The 19,579-nt window shown below is 32.1% G+C and overlaps 1 protein-coding gene across 1 annotated transcript in view; it reads left to right on the forward strand.

Annotated features, from left to right (window-relative positions):
• The window catches only part of PIK3CA (phosphatidylinositol-4,5-bisphosphate 3-kinase catalytic subunit alpha), an 82,589-nt gene extending 64,740 nt beyond the window's left edge, over positions 1–17,849 (forward strand). Inside the window, exons 10-21 of the mRNA XM_036926708.2 lie at positions 1,932–2,056; positions 2,942–3,023; positions 3,341–3,505; positions 3,692–3,795; positions 4,738–4,909; positions 6,935–7,041; positions 7,565–7,686; positions 8,483–8,561; positions 12,446–12,616; positions 13,194–13,311; positions 13,415–13,566; positions 14,363–17,849. Of these exons, the coding sequence (XP_036782603.1) occupies positions 1,932–2,056; positions 2,942–3,023; positions 3,341–3,505; positions 3,692–3,795; positions 4,738–4,909; positions 6,935–7,041; positions 7,565–7,686; positions 8,483–8,561; positions 12,446–12,616; positions 13,194–13,311; positions 13,415–13,566; positions 14,363–14,633 (1,668 nt within the window). The 3' untranslated portion in view covers positions 14,634–17,849. The remainder of the gene's footprint in view (positions 1–1,931; positions 2,057–2,941; positions 3,024–3,340; positions 3,506–3,691; positions 3,796–4,737; positions 4,910–6,934; positions 7,042–7,564; positions 7,687–8,482; positions 8,562–12,445; positions 12,617–13,193; positions 13,312–13,414; positions 13,567–14,362) is intronic.
• The last annotated feature ends 1,730 nt before the right edge of the window (positions 17,850–19,579 follow it).

Below are 19,579 nucleotides of genomic sequence, written 5' to 3' on the forward strand. Positions count from 1 at the left end.
TCTAGTATATAAATTCTGCAGGCAGGGTGTATACAAAAGTGACTAGAAGGAAAAGGGGGTATAGAAAGTTAAAAACTCCTTGGATTGATTATTTTGATTGACATCTATAAGTATAAAAAGAGAAATGTTTTATAATTATGAAACAAAGAAGATGGCTGTTCTCTCTTCTTCAACAAAATTAACTATCAAAGTTTTCAAAAGTATTGCATTTTGACAATACAAGTATGATAAGAAAAACCAGAAGTAATGATAGGCTAGAACTTTTTTGATATGTTTTTGAAGTTTGGAATCAATATTTACAAGATGGATATGTTTTAGGCTCATGCATGCAAGTTGATGAGCAAGCAGTTAGTTACATTCAAAGGATGTTGCTCATTTTGGATTATAAATTTGATTTTACTGTGTTTAAATTCTTATTAAAATGTCTAATTGTTTTCACAAATGTTTTTCACAATTGTTCTTTAAACTGTTTCATATGAAAAATTTAAACAAATAAACATAAGTAATGTAGAAGAATTATGAGTCCATTGGACCCAGATGATAATTGGTAATGACACTTTTTCTGTTGAGTTAATGAATAAGTTTTATTATCTCTTACCTGAACTATTACAAATAGCCTCCTATGTGGTCTCCCAGAGCAGCCAGAATACTCTCTGTGAAATATAGATCAAGTCATAGTATTCATCCTTTAAATAGCTTTCACTAAAAATAAAATCAAAACCTTGTACTCTGTCCTGCAGATTTTACTTGCGCTTAACATTACCTCCAATCACTGTTCTCCCTCATCTGCTGGGTTTCAGGCTTGCTGGCTGCCTTCCTGTTCCTTCTTCACACCAAACTCATTCTCTCCTTGGATCACTTTCATCATTGCCTCCCTGATCTTAGTTTAAATGGTTCTTTGTCATTTGAATCACAAATTAAATACTGCTTTTCAGAGGCCATTTCTAAACACCCAGTCTAAAGTGGCTACTCAGTCATTCTCTGTTAGCATCACCCAGAGTATTTATATCAACTCTTCAGCAATTTTCTTCTTCATTTAATTTCCCATTAGAGTGGAAGCCCTGTTAATGTAGGTTCTTTTACTATCTTAACCCAACAATAAGGACAAGACAAGGCACACAGTACATGTTTTAATAAATATTTTTTGAATGACTCTGTGAGGCAGTATTTCTTTATCCTGTTGGTTAAATTAACAATGTATAAAAACTAAGTAGCATGCCTGTCTTTCATTTTTAGCCATTAGGAATATGTGTAAGTCATTCTAAAAGGTATGTCTGTTTTACATAGTACATTAGTGTGCATTCCTAATTATTTGTTATGCGATTAACATATTTATATTTAAAAGAAATAAATACATTACTTGAAATCTTGGAATCACAACAAAATTAATGGTGTTTTCTTTTTAGTTTCCAACCTCAAAATACAGTGTTTTTAATGGAGGCATTTCTTCTCCGTTTTTCCCTTATTTTTACTTTTTAAATTTGAAAGCCTTGCAGTGATTATAAGGATGTATTCAGGCAGAGATTAGGAAATAATTTACATTTTATTTCATTATTTTATTATTTCTTATTCTCTTATTCCAGAAACATTAGCAGATTAGTTAATGGAATACTAGGGAGGGGCCTCATCAGGAAGAGAAGTAAATTATTCACTACTACCCCCCAATGCCCCAGGCTGATCTTATCCCTAACTTGGCAGTTACTGCTCAGTGGTTGGTAGTAATATTAACCAAGTAAATTACTGTATCTGTTCTACAAATACCATCTTAGGTTGATTCTTCCCTGTCCCTAAAAATAAAGTCTTGCAAAGAGAATAAACTGTTATACAACAATTTAATAAGCAATGTAAAGTTTATTGGCAGTGTTCTTTTTTTGTAATTCACTCATGAATATGGCAAAGAAAATCACGTGAGATACTACTTTATTTTACAGAGTAACAGACTAGCTAGAGACAATGAATTAAGAGAAAATGATAAAGAACAGCTCCGAGCAATTTGTACCCGAGATCCACTGTCTGAAATCACTGAGCAAGAGAAAGATTTTCTGTGGAGCCATAGGTAAGTGTTAAAAATAGAGATTCTCTGTTTTTTCTCCTCTAACAGGAGAAAGAACTGACTTTGGCCATGTTTCTGCCATGCCTATTTGAGTAAATAAAGCATAATTTACTTGAATTTTTTTATTGTAAATATTATCTTTTCTAAAACTATGGCTAAAGTTCAGTATTTCTAGATAATCATGCTGCATTGATACTAACCTTGTACATTGAGGGCTTTTTAAAAATTATAAATCCCTGATATGGCTTTTTTTAGGATTTAGTTTTTGTTTAGTAAAATTCAAGATCCAACAAAAATACCCTACAGTTTTAGATCAGTTTAGTTATGATTTAGTTGGTCTAGGTATTTTAGTTTTTAAGAGTTCCTTCCATTTTTTTTTTTTCCCTAACACTTCCTCAAAATAATAGTGCAATGCCTTATTTTCACTCCTGAAGAAATTATCCTACTTCTTGGTAAGTATACAATGGTTTATTTAAATAAAACAGTTGCAGTGCATTTCTACACAAAGTCCATTACAACATAGATTTTTGTCCAGTAACAGTAGAAGTGGTGACTCTTCTCATGGTTCATGTTGCATAAATAGGTGAATAAAAGGAGCTATATGAAGAGTGCTATAAAATAAATTCGTAATTTTTCCTACGAACCTGGCTTCCATTTTGATTTTCTTCTGTTTTCCTTGCCATTATAACTGTATATATATATATATGTGCGTGCATATATATGCAACTATAATGTTAAATGCTGCTTTCTTTTGATTTTAAAGAAGGTTAGTAATGGTAAGTTTTAAAACTGTTTGGAACTTCTTAAGGGATAACATAGTTGAAAGTTTAGACATCTAGTCATTTTAAGTAACTTATAAGAATGTTTTGTTTTGTCTTTTCCACACAGACATTACTGTGTAACTATCCCTGAAATTCTACCCAAATTACTTCTGTCTGTTAAATGGAATTCTAGAGACGAAGTAGCTCAGGTAAAGGCATGTTTGAGATAATGTATAACTTGCACAAATTGGTATGTAGTTCAAATTGTTTTTTCTTTAAAAGTTTTCATAAACAGATGAAATAGGCTATGTTTTAAATTAATTAGTAATGGTAATACAGTGGATAAAAATATTATTCACACCACTTCCACTGATACAGTTAATTAGAACTGAACATTTTTAAGCACTGAATTTATAAGGGGGGGGTGTCATCTAAACTAACTTTAAAATAAAGTAAGACAATGTCATAGAGGGTTCATTCACAGTTATCTTTGCTTTTTAAATATTTTTGTCTTTTTCATACACAGATGTACTGCTTGGTAAAAGATTGGCCTCCAATCAAACCTGAACAAGCTATGGAGCTTCTGGATTGCAATTACCCAGATCCTATGGTTCGAGGTTTTGCTGTTCGATGCTTGGAAAAATACTTAACAGATGACAAACTTTCTCAGTACCTAATTCAGCTAGTACAGGTAAAATAATGTGAAATAGAAAAATAATGTTTTATTACTTAATGTTTTATTCCAAATCCATGCAACTTCCAAAAACATAAATTGGCTTTATGCTTTTTTAAAAATTAGTTTTATTACCAGTAGTATCTACTTTCTTTTTTAAAAATTTTCTTTAAATCTAGACTTCATTTGTTTTTAATCACATAGGTCCTAAAATATGAACAGTATTTGGATAACCTGCTTGTGAGATTTTTACTCAAGAAAGCATTGACTAATCAAAGGATTGGGCACTTTTTCTTTTGGCATTTAAAGTAAGTCAAATTATTATCCCATTAAATTATTTAGATATATATATTATTTGCTTTCTTAATAGATATATAAATATGTGCTTCTCATATATTAGTGTGTTTTTATTTGTGTAGAAGAGTTCTCCATACTGAAAGTATGTCGTACCAGTGATGAGCTTCCCTCAGCTGTTTAACACTAAAAAGCAGTAAAATTCAAAACTGAATTTTATACAGGAATGTGACCTGAAATATATTAAAGATTTTAATTTTACTTTAAACAGAGTAAGATTTGCTAGATTAATTTTACAGTTGGTTTCACTGTATATGTGGATTAAAATAACCCAAAGAAAAAAATCTTACCATGGAATTTAGAACAATAATAACAAAATTCCAACTTTCTTATTAGAAAACAAACTAATTGCTAATTAAGATTTAAAAATATTTTGTAGAATATAAAAGGTCATAAACCATATATGTTTTTCTAAATTTAGGAACAGATTTATGACTAACATGATTTTTTAAGTGTTAAAATAAGTCAAAACTGGAATCTTAGAAGCTAGGTTTAAAATGCCTTATATTTAGAGATAGTGTAGAACAGGGACATGCATGCCAGAAGAGTCAAATAGTATTCATGGAGCTCTTCACTCCCTCCCTATTCATTTTAATGTTTTTTGTGTCTGATTTCCATTTTTTTCATGTTTATGTATTCTGTGCTGAAATTAGTAAATGAAAAGTAGTTGAAATAAACCTAAAAGCTAGTGTATTAAATTTATATTTCCAGGAACTATCTGAAACTCTTGTTTTGTTTTTAAATAAATTTTAAATCATTTCATTGTTAGTAGGATTATAACATTTACTGGATTTAGAAAATGTTTTATTTTCTTAAAATGGATTATATATGTATAGTCACTTAAGACCATATATATGGTCTTTTTTTCCTCTCCTAATCTTGCACATTTCTTTAAGATCTGAGATGCATAATAAAACAGTTAGCCAGAGGTTTGGCCTGCTTTTGGAGTCCTACTGTCGTGCATGTGGGATGTATTTGAAACATCTAAATAGGCAAGTTGAGGCTATGGAAAAGCTCATTAACTTAACTGACATTCTCAAACAAGAGAAAAAGGATGAAACACAAAAGGTATGTGCATCTAGTTTGTTTTTGAGTCTGTTAATTAGAGCAAAGTTACTTGAGAGCCCCATATATATATTGTAGATTATGGGCCTTAGAATCAAGCATGTTAGAATTTGGATCCAAGTTTCACTGCTTCTCGTAGACACATTATTTAGCTTTTGAGGTTTGTTTTCCTTACCTGTAAAATAGGGATAATGCTTTCTAGGATTGTTGTTGGAATTAAATTACACAAAATATGCGAAACACCTATTACAGTACCTAGAACATGGGAGGTGCCCAATAAATGTTGGTTACCTCTTCTTTCCCTTCCTTTCTCTTCAATGTAGCCCTAACTTTTGAAATTATTTTTTCCTTAGTTTCATTTGTTATCTTTTAGTAATGACTCTGAAAATTAGTGGAAAGAAATTAGTTTTTACATTTCTGAGTTTAAAGTGGACTCTTAATCACACAGTGAATGTATCATAGCCTCTAGTCATCTGGAGTTGACCTTAGTGTAACTGAGGAATATAAAATGGATTTTTCATGACCTTTTCCTACTCTTTATCCTTTATTCAATCTACCACATCCTACACAAAAAGATGAGATCATACCTCACCTCCAGTGAAATTAAAGAAAAAAAACCCCACCAGTTTATTAGTGAGTCCTCAAAAGACAGAGAATGTAAGATAGCAGTACTGAATAAATTTTTCCAGCATCTTCATTAATACTGCTTGAAGAAAAAAAACTTTAAAGGTACTGTATTAATCTAAATGTCATACAGTGTGTGACTGAATTGATCTTATTCAAGTTCTGATATGTAAGTTCAGATACAGGTTATTAGAAAATAATTGCACTGTTTCTGATGCTCAGTAAACTTCAAATTTATACTTATATTGTTAATAGGTAAGAAAAAAAGAAAGTAGATACTAGTTAAATTTGTAAATGTAAGTATTTATTGAAGCTAGAATTTTTATAACAGGTTGGCTGTGACACCATAGATTAATTAGGAACACAAAAGCTATGCCTCAGATCACTACTGGCTTAAATGGGATTGTTGATAGGGGACTGAAAATGTGGTCACAGGAAGAAAAGCAGTTACTTTGAGTAGTTTTTTTTTATCATAACAATGGTAAAGTGTGGGAAGCAGTATGCTCACTTTAGGGTTGACAGTGAAAGAAACATGCTTTATAGAGCTAGGGCTGCCCTAATCAACGATGACTGGATTTTCCAGCTACTCACTTATACATACTAAGAAAACACTTTGTTACTGAAATTCCAACATGAAAATTAATTCCTACCTCCTAATTTCTTTTTTTCCCTATTCAATACTTTATTTTTTATTGAATGAGGTTTCCTAAGATAAAATGGCAGTTATTTCAGTATAGCTCAGCAGCCTGGTTTGAATTTATTAAAAAGGCATGTTTCTTTCTAGCTATGTACTGGAACCTTAGTTTAGTATGAGACGCAGTATCACAAATGTTTTTACAAGCCCTTTTCCCAACAATTTATTTTAGCCTTACTAGACCGTTTTTACCCAACAGAGAGAGAGTGTATATAATGCTTTCTGAAAACGTAGAAGTAAGGTTATTAAGCTAACATGGTATCTCCTTAGTTTTTTCTCTAAAAAAAAGGCCAATAAACTATTTCTTAAAAGGACAGATAGTAAATATTTCAGAAGTTACAAATCATGAGGTCTCTACTTTAACAACTCAGCTGCACTATACCAGTGCAAAAGCAGCCAATACCTAAATGAATGGGAGTGGATACAGTCAGTGCAACTTGATTTCCAAAATTGGCAGCTGACCCACCATAGCTGACCAAGCCCTTTAGAGCCAAAACGCTGCCTCTGTCAGCACGCAGAATTCTTCTCACAGGTTGTTCTCACTTGCCTCTTCCTGAGTTGTGCTATTCTGTTACAGAAACCCTTGTAATTAGACTACAGTCAATTCAGGGTCTGTATTCAAAGACTGCACAGTACTGAGAAGTTTAGCAGTTAGTTTTACTTTTTACGAAATCAATCAATTTCTAACCACAATTATGCTTATTTATCAGGTACAGATGAAGTTTTTAGTTGAGCAAATGCGGCGACCAGATTTCATGGATGCTCTACAGGGCTTTCTGTCTCCTCTAAATCCTGCTCATCAGCTAGGAAATCTCAGGTAAGCTACTTTATTGGAAATGTATTGATATATTTAAACAAATGCCCTTTTGAAGAAACTCTTGAGAAAAGTGAAAATGTCCATTGTAATTAGAATGTTCAATTATATGTGCTTCCATCTCCCATTCTCCTACCCTGCAAAGTAAGAGTTGTAAAATTTCTTCAGTTGAGAACTGCATTTGTTCAAGACGAGTTTTTACTACTTTAATAATAGAGCCTAAAACTTTCTATGGCCAGAATTTCTGGTATCATAGGGGATGAAATAGAGTATAATATCTGTAAAACTAATGATATGTCCTTATATTTGTTGAAAACTCATATGTTATTATATAAGAAATGTTTAAGCTTAGTATTTATTTTTCCTTGTACTCCCTTAGAAACAAATTCATAAATGAAGTTAAGGAGAAAGTTTTAAATTTGTATAGCAATTCAAAAAGCTGTGCTGTATATGTATTTTAAAATAAATTAGAGTAAAAAAATTAACAAAGCTAAAGTATCTAGTAAAGTTTTTAACTATTTTAAAGGCTTGAAGAGTGTCGAATTATGTCCTCTGCCAAAAGGCCACTGTGGCTGAATTGGGAGAACCCAGACATCATGTCAGAGTTACTCTTTCAGAACAATGAGATCATCTTTAAAAATGGGGATGGTAAGGAAGAATATTAATATGATGCATAAATTGAAGTATCTTTTTATATACAGGATATTTATGAACCATGAAGACTACTGAAAGCCATTCAAGGAGTATGCATGTGGTAAAATATGTAATATTAAGTACATGCCTTACCCTGTAAAATATGTATAGAAAAGAAATATGAAAAGAAGCCCTAGGTTTAGAATCAGAAGGCCTGAAATAAGTTTCTATCATTTGTTTAACTGTGTGAGTTTGCTGCATTCTATTAATATTTGATGTGATAGGCTGGGAAGTTGTAAGTATAAACAAAACAGAATCCCTGCCCTCTTAATGCTCACAGTCTAGTAAGGAAAAGAGAGACATTGTAAACATAATTACAACCATAGTATAAAAGAAAAGAGTAGCTGCTAAGAAATTATATAAAAGATCTTATGGAGAATGGGCTCTGAGGGGAGCAGTGGGAGAATATGATAGATTTCCACTGGGATATGACATTTCAGTACTGAATTCTGTTAATCCTAATGTTTTAATATAAACATATCCAAATTTGATTTGGAAAAATAAGTGCTTTAAATGTTTTGATTTAAAAGTTCTGTGAAATACATGCTAGTTTATCTTAACACTGTTAATCCAGATGGGTTTCTGCAGATACTTCAGAAATGGATTTAAGAATCAGAATATTGGTTCCTTCTACATTATTTTGAAGAGTAAATATAGCTCTGTTTATTTTCCATTTGAAAGCAATGTGATAACATAGTACCCAGATTTACATTATGGCATTAAGTGGTGGTACATATTATTTGAATTTCAGATTTACGGCAAGATATGCTAACGCTTCAAATTATTCGCATTATGGAAAATATCTGGCAAAATCAAGGTCTTGATCTTCGGTAGGTAACCAAAACAGCAACATGTATGTTGAAATTCATCCTGAAAAAGTAAACTTTAGTAAATATTATAGAGCATATAGAGACATTATCTGTTAAGAAATGCATGGAGTGGTAATTCACACTAGTTGGTCACACTATGATACTTTCATTTTTCCTCCTCTTCCTCGTCTTAGAATAGCTTATGAGGTTCAGCTAGGTAAGAAGAACTATTTCTAATAAGCTGGTAGAAACTCTTCAACTACCACTGGAATGTCACTATTTGGGAACAGAACATAGGAAACACAAAGATCCTTGTTTTTGTTCAGAAGAAAGTCTCTTTCATAATACAAATTTTCTAATTTTAAAACTCCTTTATAAATCCTCTACTCTTGAATCAATTTTGCAGCAAACTTCATGAAAGCAACTAATTCTGAAGTTCTTGCCACTCTGTTGGTTTCTGCCCAACCTTCTGTAGTTATTAGTATTAGCTCCAAGTTTTCTGTCATGCTTCATCTTCTAGTCATTTTTGCTTCAAATAGCTTTTCCATCTTACCTGTCTCTGAAAATGTAGTCATTCTGGCAAAGGCCATGCTCTCCAAAAGTACTTTTGTCTATAAGTGGGCATAGGTGTCAACTCTCGCTATAGCAACAGGGTAAATTAGGGTTTATTTGTATGCCTCATATGGATTAGGAATAGCTGGTATATAAAAATGAATCAGTGACAAACAGTTTTATTTTTAAATAAAACTCTTTTATTACAAAGAAGAAAAATGGACATCTCAAGTAACCTATTAGGACACAAAATTAAGTTATCAACTTCAGATTTCTCAACTCCTAATTCTTTGTATTATTAATTCTTGCTGATTTCCAGTAACAATTAATCTTATACAATCCAGTTTCCTTTTTTGGTATATTTCCCCATATGGTGAGGGATCCACATGGTACTACTACCACCTCCTGTAGGGGAGTAAAGTACAGAAGAGAACACCGAACTAAACAGAGTAGAGGATTTAACTATATAACTCTGGTAATTACAAGATTTAATTGTAAATTAGTGACTATACAAAAAAGGATCTAAAGTTAAGCTAGAGCATTGAAAAGTAGTTGGATCTTTAGAAAGTTTTTAAGTCTTACAGTATTTTCTAAAATTTTTTTAAACTAAAATTTAAGTAAAAAATGTCATTTGAAGTTTAATTTTAAGTAAAAAGTAAGTTTAACTAAAATCATAGCATTTAAATTTATTCTTGGCAGAACTTAGATTCAGATTTATTATACTGTACCTCATTTTTTTTTTATAACAAGACTTATAGGACTATGTGACTCTTTAAAGTATGGTTATATTCAACAGTTAATGAAATTAAAATGAAAAATAAGAGAATGAACAAGAGTACAACCTTAAGAAATTCCTATATTCACTGGGCAGGTAGAAGGAAAGATTTCATAAGAGAAATGTTCAAAGGGATGAGAGAACCAGAGTAAGTAATTCACAGAACCCAAAAAAGGGCAGAGATGCAACTTAAGTGTCAGGTGTTTCAGGGGATTTAAGAGCATAAGGACTATGAAAAAGCCCTTGGATTTGATGATTCATGGTTAACTTTAAGAAAATTTGAGTCAATAAGAGTAGAAGGCCTAGAAGTTATGCTACAAGTAATTAAGTGAGAAAATGAAGTTAGGTATAGACTATAACTCCTTCAGAAATTTAAGAATAAGGAAAATGTGGAAAGAGAACAGAGGAAGCAAAACTGTATTTTAGTACTACTTATGGCCAGTTGGGATGTTAGGTACTTTTTTCATTGTCTCTTTAAATCCTCCCATCCTACTCTTGACTACATGTCCATTTTAATACTCTGTGTGATGAATGGGAAATCCCCTAATGCACTTCTGCTAAATACCAAACTGTGATTGTATCAAGGAAAAGCATCTGTGAGTTACTTGAATTGTGAGCTGAACTAGCTGCTTTTTTCATGGAACACCATATTTACTTAAAGAATAACTAATAAGCAGCCCAGTTTGAAAAAGACATATGCACCACTATGTTTATCGCAGCACTATTTACAATAGCCAAGAAATGGAAGCAACCTAAGTATCCATCAGTAGATAAATGGATAAAGAAGATGTGGTACATATACACAATGGAATATTATTCAGCCATAAGAAGAAAACAAATCCTACCATTGGCAGCAACATGGATGGAGCTAGAGGGTATTATGCTCAGTGAAATAAGCCAGGCAGAAAAAGACAAGTACCAAATGATGTCACTCATCTGTGGAGTATAAGAACAAAGAAAAAACTGAAGGAACAAAAAGGCAGCAGACTCACAGAACCCAAGAATGGACTAACAGTTACCAAAGGGAAAGGGACTGTGGAGGATGGGTGGGAAGGGAGGGACATAGTCCTATAAGTCTTGTTATAAAAAAAAAAAATGAGGTAGAGTATAATAAATCTGAATATAATAAAAAGCACACAATGTAGGGAGTGGGGGGGCACAGGGGAGGGCTGTACAACACAGAGAAGACAAGTAGTGATTCTTCAGCATCTTACTATGCTGATGGACAGTGACTGTAATGGGGTATGTGGTGGGGACTTGATGATGGGGGGAGTCTAGTAACCATAATGTCGCTCATGTAATTGTAGATTAATGATAGCAAATTAAATAAATTAAAAAAGAATAAAAGAATGACTAATAGCTGAGCTTTAGTTATCCAGACAAGGGATTTGGCAGACAGATTCTTGAAAATGAACAACACAAGCCTGTCTCCTGAGAACAGCTGACAGTATTTGTTGTCAGTGATCAAATTTGAGTTTTTAAGCAAAAATTAGAATTTTAAAAACTTATATGCACTGCTATGAGCATAACAGCTTCCCCAAAATTAAAGACTTTCTGATGAGATCAAGGATAAACTAACAATTATAATTTTTTAGTTGGTATAATGGAAACTATCACCATTTGGAAGATTTCCATGACTCAGTGCACTAGTATCTTCCAAATGACCAGTGCAGGATTACTATAAAGTCATATATTGGTAAAAGCCCATTCAGAGGCAAGGTAGACAAAGATTTTAATGTGAGAGTATGAAGAGTTTATTAATATGGTTTCAGATTCCATATTGTAACTTTAGAAACTCAAGTTTTGGAGTAGTATCAAAGAAAAATATCTACAATATCTGAAAAGGCTATTATCTTTTTCCAACTATATACCTATGTGAGGCCAGATTTTCTTCATTTGCTTCAATTAAAATATTGCATTAGGTTGAAAACAGAAACTTCTATGAGAATCCAGCTCAGTACTATTAAGCCAGAAATTACAGAAATTTGGAAATATGGAAAAGTATCATTCTTCTAAGTTTTTTTTTTAATACAGGGTTTTTTGTTTCATAAAAGATGTTGCTTATATTACCGTATAATAGTTTATTGTCACTTTTGAATGAATGAATAAGTATTTTAATTTGTTTTCTCCATTTAAATTTCTAATGTCAGTAGATGTAACAGACATAACTAAAAGCTCTTTGGGATCTCAGTAATTTTTGAGAATGTAAAGGAGTCTTGAGACCAAAAACTTGAGAACTGCTACCCTACAGTATTTTTTAGATGTCAATTAAACATCTTTAAATTCATCCATATCTTTAAAGTCATAAATGTTTTTAAATTTTTAATTGCCACAAATACTTTTCTTAATGCTATTCTGATGTACAACAAATACTTTCTCAGTTGAAAGTTGTAATAAATGATGGCAGATAATTTTGAAGATTTTTCTAGGAATGTTTGTCATGCTATAATAAAAAAATTAAGTTAATGAAATAACAGTCATGCATGACAAATTTGCAAATGTTCCCACACTAACCTATTAAAATATTTACAATTTTGATATTCCATCATTTAATTGAAATGTCTTGATCCTTTTTCAGAATGTTACCTTATGGCTGTCTGTCAATTGGTGACTGTGTGGGACTTATTGAGGTGGTGAGAAATTCTCACACTATTATGCAAATTCAGTGCAAAGGTGGCCTGAAAGGCGCACTGCAGTTTAACAGTCACACACTACATCAGTGGCTCAAAGACAAGAACAAAGGAGAAATGTGAGTTTATTATTCTTTTCTTCTACGTTAATCTGAGTTTTTATTAGATAGATCTCTTAACGGTTGTGTGTATTTCATTGAGTTAACAATTGTGTGTATTTCACTGAATTGGTCCAGAAAAAACAATTGTACTTACTTTGGAATAACGTATGTCTGACCTTTGAAATGCTTGAGATCATTGTATTTAAATGATCAGAATTGCTTACAATTTGGTGAAACCCTATACATTCAGTTTAGGTATCTAAAATGTGTTTTTCTTGTTGCTTATTCCTTTTTTTAGAAAGTTAACATTGCACATTCAAAATTTTACTTCTAATTCATTGTTAAAATGATTACAAGAAGTTCATTTTAATGGCATGAGTATTTTTTCAACATAATAAGAATTGTGCTTTTGTCAGAGATTAGAAGTTTTCTTTCTATCTCAAAATTCCTCAAATCTTTGGACATAATTACTTCCTCCCTTTAATATCAGTGATTGTTTTTATTGTTGTAATAGATTTTGACCATTTTCCCCAATCTGTACTGGATTGCTATATATTTCTACACTACTTACAAGGTGTTTATTTCTTCTTTGTAGATACGATGCAGCCATTGATCTGTTTACACGTTCATGTGCTGGATATTGTGTTGCTACCTTCATTTTGGGAATTGGAGATCGTCACAATAGTAACATCATGGTTAAAGATGATGGACAGGTAGCAGCTTTCTCTTTAAAATGTTTTGGCCTTAAATTTATTAATTCAAGATATTGCATTTCTGCATTTGTCAAACTATAACATAATTTCTTATTTTTGAAAGCTGTTTCATATAGATTTTGGACACTTTTTGGATCATAAGAAGAAAAAATTTGGTTATAAACGAGAACGTGTGCCATTTGTTTTGACACAAGATTTCTTAATAGTGATTAGTAAAGGAGCCCAAGAATGCACAAAGACAAGAGAATTTGAGAGGTAATCTCAAAAAAATCAAAAGCACAAAGTAAAGAATTCTTGTTGCGCTATCAAAAACAATTGATATTTTTCAAGCAATTTAAAATAACATGTTTACTAACATTATAACATAAACAATATTTTAATGTACTGATTTTTTTATTTACTTATTCTGCAATGCTGGGAAGGAAAACAAAAAGAAAGCCAATTTAACTTATTGTACTTACTGCCTTAAAAAAGGGATCCTTAAACTTCATGATATATTAAAAGTTTTTGTTTACTGCTGCTTAAATAATTGGACCCCACCATCTCTGTATTGACAAATAATGTGTAGTGCTTAAAACAATTTTGTTTAGTCATGCAGTTTGAGGAGTTCAGATAACTATAATTACCATGTTTATTCATAGTTTTTCTTACCACCATATGGCATATCATTAGTCTATCTTAAATCTTAAAGTACTTTTAAAAACTTTTTATAAAAAACTGTTTTATGTATAGCTGAATCCTGGCACTAGTCTAAACCCTGAAGGCTTTAGTATGGACCAGTTGATACATTTAATAAATCCTTATTAAATTCCTAATGTGCCAGGCATTATTCTAGGTGCTGGTGGTAAAGCCATAAACAAAGCCTTAGAGACTTGTGGAGTTTCATTCTAGCATGGGATATAGGGTGTAGAAAGTGTTGGTGAGGGGAAGAGAGAGAGGATCGCCATGTTTTATAGGTTTGTCCAAGAAGGCCTCTCTCTGATGTGACATTTGAGCAGAGACCTCAACCCCATTTGCTCCACACTGACCAAACTGTTCTTATTACTTATAGGTTTCAGGAGATGTGTTACAAGGCTTATCTAGCTATTCGGCAGCATGCCAATCTCTTCATAAATCTTTTCTCAATGATGCTTGGCTCTGGAATGCCAGAACTGCAGTCTTTTGATGATATTGCATATATTCGAAAGACCCTAGCTTTAGATAAAACTGAGCAAGAGGCTTTGGAATATTTCATGAAACAAATGAATGATGCACATCATGGTGGCTGGACAACAAAAATGGATTGGATCTTCCATACAATTAAGCAGCATGCCTTGAACTGAAATGATAACTGACAAACTGAAAGCTCAATATCTGGATTCTATACTGCACTGTTAATAACTGTCAACAGGCAAAGACTGATTGCATAGGAATTGCACAATCCATGAACAGCATTAGAATTTACATCAAGAACAGAAATAAAATACTATATAATTTAAATAATGTAAATGCAAACAGGGTTTGAGAGCACTAAACTAGTTCATTTCAAAATTAAGCTTTAGAATAATGCGCAATTTCATGTTATGCCTTAAGCCCAAAAGGTAAACTTTGAAGATTATTTGTATCTTTTTTAAAAAACAAAACAAAACAAAAAAACCCAAAATATATAGAAATGATGGAGAAGGAAAAAGGATGATGTTCTTTCTTTGTCTTGCAAATGCTATATGTTTTGGAATGTGGACACAACAAAGTCTATTATTATTAGGTTCAAGCGAAATGGAGTTTGATGTTAAATTACATTAAGATTAGAAAATAATGAAAATTTCTTATTTTTCCATTGCTGTTCAATTTATAGTTTGAAGTAGGTTTTTTGACTCCTTGTTTAATGAAGAAAAATGCTTGGGGTGGAAGGGACTCTTGAGATTTCAACAGAGACTTTTCCTTTTTAATAAATCAAACCTTTTGACAATTTGGGGTCTTATCTGGAAAGTTTTGGAAGCAGTCACAAATGAGACCTATTACAAGGCGGTGTTTAGGGGTTTTTTTTCTGGACAGTATTTACAAGAATCTGATTTTTACTTTCCAGGGAAATTCTGGGCTCCTCCCACAAAGTAAAATAATCATCATAGGGAAAGGATGAGCAGGAATAGTTCCTGCTCCAGAATTGTACAGTATTCACCTTAGGTTGATTTTTTTTTTTCTTCTTTTGCAATTGAATTGAATACATTTTCATGCATGTTTTCCAGAAAATAGAAGTGAGTATTAATGTTATTAAAAAGATTATTTTTTTTATTAAAGGCTATTTATATTATAGAAACTATCATTAATATATATTCTTTATTTACATAATCTGTCCCATAGTCATGCATTGTTTTGCACCCCAAATTTTTTATTGTCCATAGCAGCATAGTCAGCTTTTCTCTTGGTCTGTGGGTGAGGCTCAGGCACTATGCGATTTATACCAATAACTAATGTGTAGCTACTTAAGGAAAACATTAAAAGTTTATCATCTTTCTTTTTATTTCTTTCTGTTTTCACAAGAATACCCCATCTTCCATCCTCTTTTATACTTGATAAAGCCTCAATCATGAAATTAGATACCAAATTAGATAACACAAGTTAGAGTATCTTACTGATTGCTTAAGTCCCTCTACCGAGGTATGCTCATGAATAATCCTTTATAATAAGGCGGAATAGAAACCACAAACTTTTTACCTTTTTAGGCTAATTATCCAATATTTCTATAATAAAAGTAGTATCTTAAACCATTTTAAGATCATGTCCCATATCCAAGTGGTCAGGACTTAATTCTCCCACTTTATTAAATTGCATTGAACACAAGGTACACTCTTAAACACTTTGAACCCAAGAGGTAGGGGCTGATGCTAGTCATCACTCTAGAATCTGCTATTTTACTTGGTATTTTAAACAGATGACTAATGCCCTAGGAAATAGCTTTAGCGAATGTCCAGGTGCCACACCAGAAAAAGTGCAATAAATTACTGACAGTTTCCTAGATTAGGCATATTATTGGAATACAACTATAAAGAGTGCACGTTGTGCACATTATATGTTCTAGTAAAACATTGTAAAAAGTAATTCATTTATGAAATTAGTTACCTATAGAAGTCTTGAATAGTGAACAAGGGACTCTAATTCAAAAACTCTTAATATTTGGCTATTTTAGAACCTTTAAAAGGGCATAATTATTGGAGATTTAGGGGCCTCACTAAAGCATGTATATAATACTACCAACAAGAAAAATAAATTTGAAGATTAGGGGAACTTATTTCTGTAAACTGTCTTGGAATAAGTAAGAAGAATTTAAACTCTATTTTAAGCAGGAAGCCAGATTCTTTTGCAGATGTAGAAGATTTCATATCTTATTAAAACATCATGATTAACATTTTGTGTCTTTTAGGCATATTCAGTTAATACATACTAACATCTCCGAGTCTTTTCTGTGTCAGGGACTGATTACAGGAAAACTCAAGGAAATGATACACATCTGAAACTTTGATGTTGGAAACTAATACAGAGAACCGCATTTTACCCAAGTGCCAAAAAAGCTTTTGAGCTTCCTTGCACAAAATTCATACATTTTTTGAGTTTCTCACATTAGTCCAGGTAGTCCCCTTCCCCTGGGACTGTTCCACTATTAAAACACAAACCATATAGCTTATTTCATCATTTACATTTATGTTCAAGAGTCTGCAACCAAATTAACTGTGTTTGAAGAAATGTAGACAAATTTTATAAAGAATATAGATTGAGTGATCTAGCTAAAAGCAAAGTAAATTTTAAACAAATCCAAGCAGCACTTAAGCAAACAACATTAAAAATAAGAAAAAGGTAGTGTTCAGCAGGCAAAGAACCAAAATTTGAATTGAATGCTACATGGGGTGACTAGGATGTGTTTCAAGTCGGTGATAATATAGCTGCTTCCAGGTACTTCAGTATCAGGTATCAATTCTCATGGATTGATCAGTTCCAAAGACCAACCATCCTTGCCACTGAATGTGGTATAACTATTGACTACAGTTTCATTTGGTCACTTGAGAAATATTTCCTTTAATGTCTTTTAGAGAAAAAAAGAAAAGCAGGTTTAAAGAAAGTGAAGCCTAATTTAAACATTCTAGCAAAAAATAATCAACTGATAATCTTATGCTTTAACTTTTTATCATATTTTTAGCTATACAAAATGATTTATTTTGAAGATTTTTAGACTGCTGTTAATTTGAAATCTGTTAATCATATTGTAGAATTTGTTTTTTTAAAAAGATGTTTCTAATTGGATTTTTTAAAGAATAATGGAATTTGGTCACTATTTTACAGTAGACCCTAAGCTTTTTGTGGTTCTTAGTGTCCTCTGTAAAACTTACTGTCAAAGTAATCAACTTTTGAGGTTTTCCCTTCTAATCTGCTTTATATTACAAGCCCTTTAAGAAATGGGATGCTGGTGAATATAAAATGAATTGTAAAATATTTTAATGTGTAACTTTTTCAACTGTGAAACTATGACTATTGGTTTTCTGATGAAAACAGCTGCTGATAAAGTATTTTGTGTAAAGTGTAGTTCTTATTAATCAGGAAAATAATGACTTGATTAGAATGTATATTTCCTCTTGGAATTTATTTTTAATAGATTGGTGATTTTCACAGGTAAAACACAGTCCATCTGTATTCTCTTTTCCATCAAAAATTGAGTGATTTTACATTATAAAAAAATGATGAGCAGCCTATTTACTTTGAAGTATCCCTGAAAATTTCACAGCACATAAACTTGGATTTGTTTCCTAATGATTTTAGAAATCCATTTAATTCATATTCTGACCAGTAGCTAGCCCATGCCTGCCAACTCTTTGAAGAAATTAAAATTTTTCCAGCATTATTTTAAAGGCAGCAGGTTAATCTTTCTGAATGTTCTAAGTTCCTTTTATCTCTGCACAAACTGCAGACCGGGGCTGGACCTACATACTCAGAATCCACCTTAAAAATTGATTTTGATGTCCAATACATCACTAAAATATTTCAGTTTAAAGACCATATGTGGTGATAAGAGATTGTGATGCTCCTATTTTTTAAGAACAACTTTCATACTTCAGATGTTTTTGAGAAGAGGGGAATGTGGAAGGAGGGGCAAAGCAGGGAGTTGTTGTTTGAATGAATTAAATTCCTCATATCCATCCTGCTCAGATGGGGCACTAAGCAAAGGCAGAAAATTTTGAGTATATTGTGCATATACGAGGGAATTAGCTCTTCAATAAGGATGAGATTGTGAAGTCTGAACTATAAAATTTAGCATTGACAGCATCCTACTCTTGGTGACAGAATAATACAGCTGGGCTGTTTTTTAAAATATATACACAAAATATTTTTTTAATTATTAAAAATTGTAAATGTATTTTATGTGCCATGGCCTGGGGAGCCTTTTTGCTTTTAAGAGTTGTTCTCACTTTCTGAAAAGATGATGGGGTTTAGCTCAAGATAACTATGGTCCTGATAAAATTGGATTGGTAACTCTACCTCAGAAGGCTAATAAGAAAAAAAAATAGGTAAGTCGCAATTCAATACTTAAGGCTCTGATACTGCAGAAATTTGCAGAACACTGTATTTTAGATTAATAAAGTCAGAGTTGGCATGCCTTGTTTTTAATGGCATTGGGGATGCTAAGAAACATTTTTGGTTAAAATTTAATCATTTCCTCAGCCTTTTGGAAAAAGCTATATAGTGCCTGGAGGTTCACTAATAATAAAGAAAAGAAAACACAATTTCAAGAACCTTTGTGAAATTGGTGTGTGTATATATTTGCACACATTTCTGTTTGTATACACACTGCTAGCCCTAGTCAAGAGGCCATATTTTATAAAAGGTGTAAACATCAGTTTCTAAAGTTAAGAAGAGTTTAGAATTTATTAGGAGTTTCCCAGGTTGGGATGTTATGTTAGTTTTTAAGCTTGTATCATGATTAAGGTTTTGCACTTTTCAGTGTAGCACCATTCCTTAGGCTTAGTTTTAGATGTGTTACTATTACAGCCATGGTAGTTGGCATAAAATGAGTTACAAGCCATAAGGAAATTTTGTGACTTAATTTTTACACAACTGCACGTAACAGTTGGGGTGAGGGGGTGGGTAAAATCAGTCTGTTGTATATTTAGTGTAGTTTAACTAATTTCGCTACCAACGATAGACTTCATTCCTCATGTTGGTAAGTATGGAAAGAGTTTTTTAATGCATTATGTAAGCCAGTTAAGTATATGAATCTGTCTGAGACCTTATTTAATATGTC

Source organism: Manis pentadactyla, chromosome 1 (genome assembly GCF_030020395.1).
Source record: "Manis pentadactyla isolate mManPen7 chromosome 1, mManPen7.hap1, whole genome shotgun sequence".
Lineage (NCBI taxonomy): Eukaryota > Metazoa > Chordata > Mammalia > Pholidota > Manidae > Manis > Manis pentadactyla.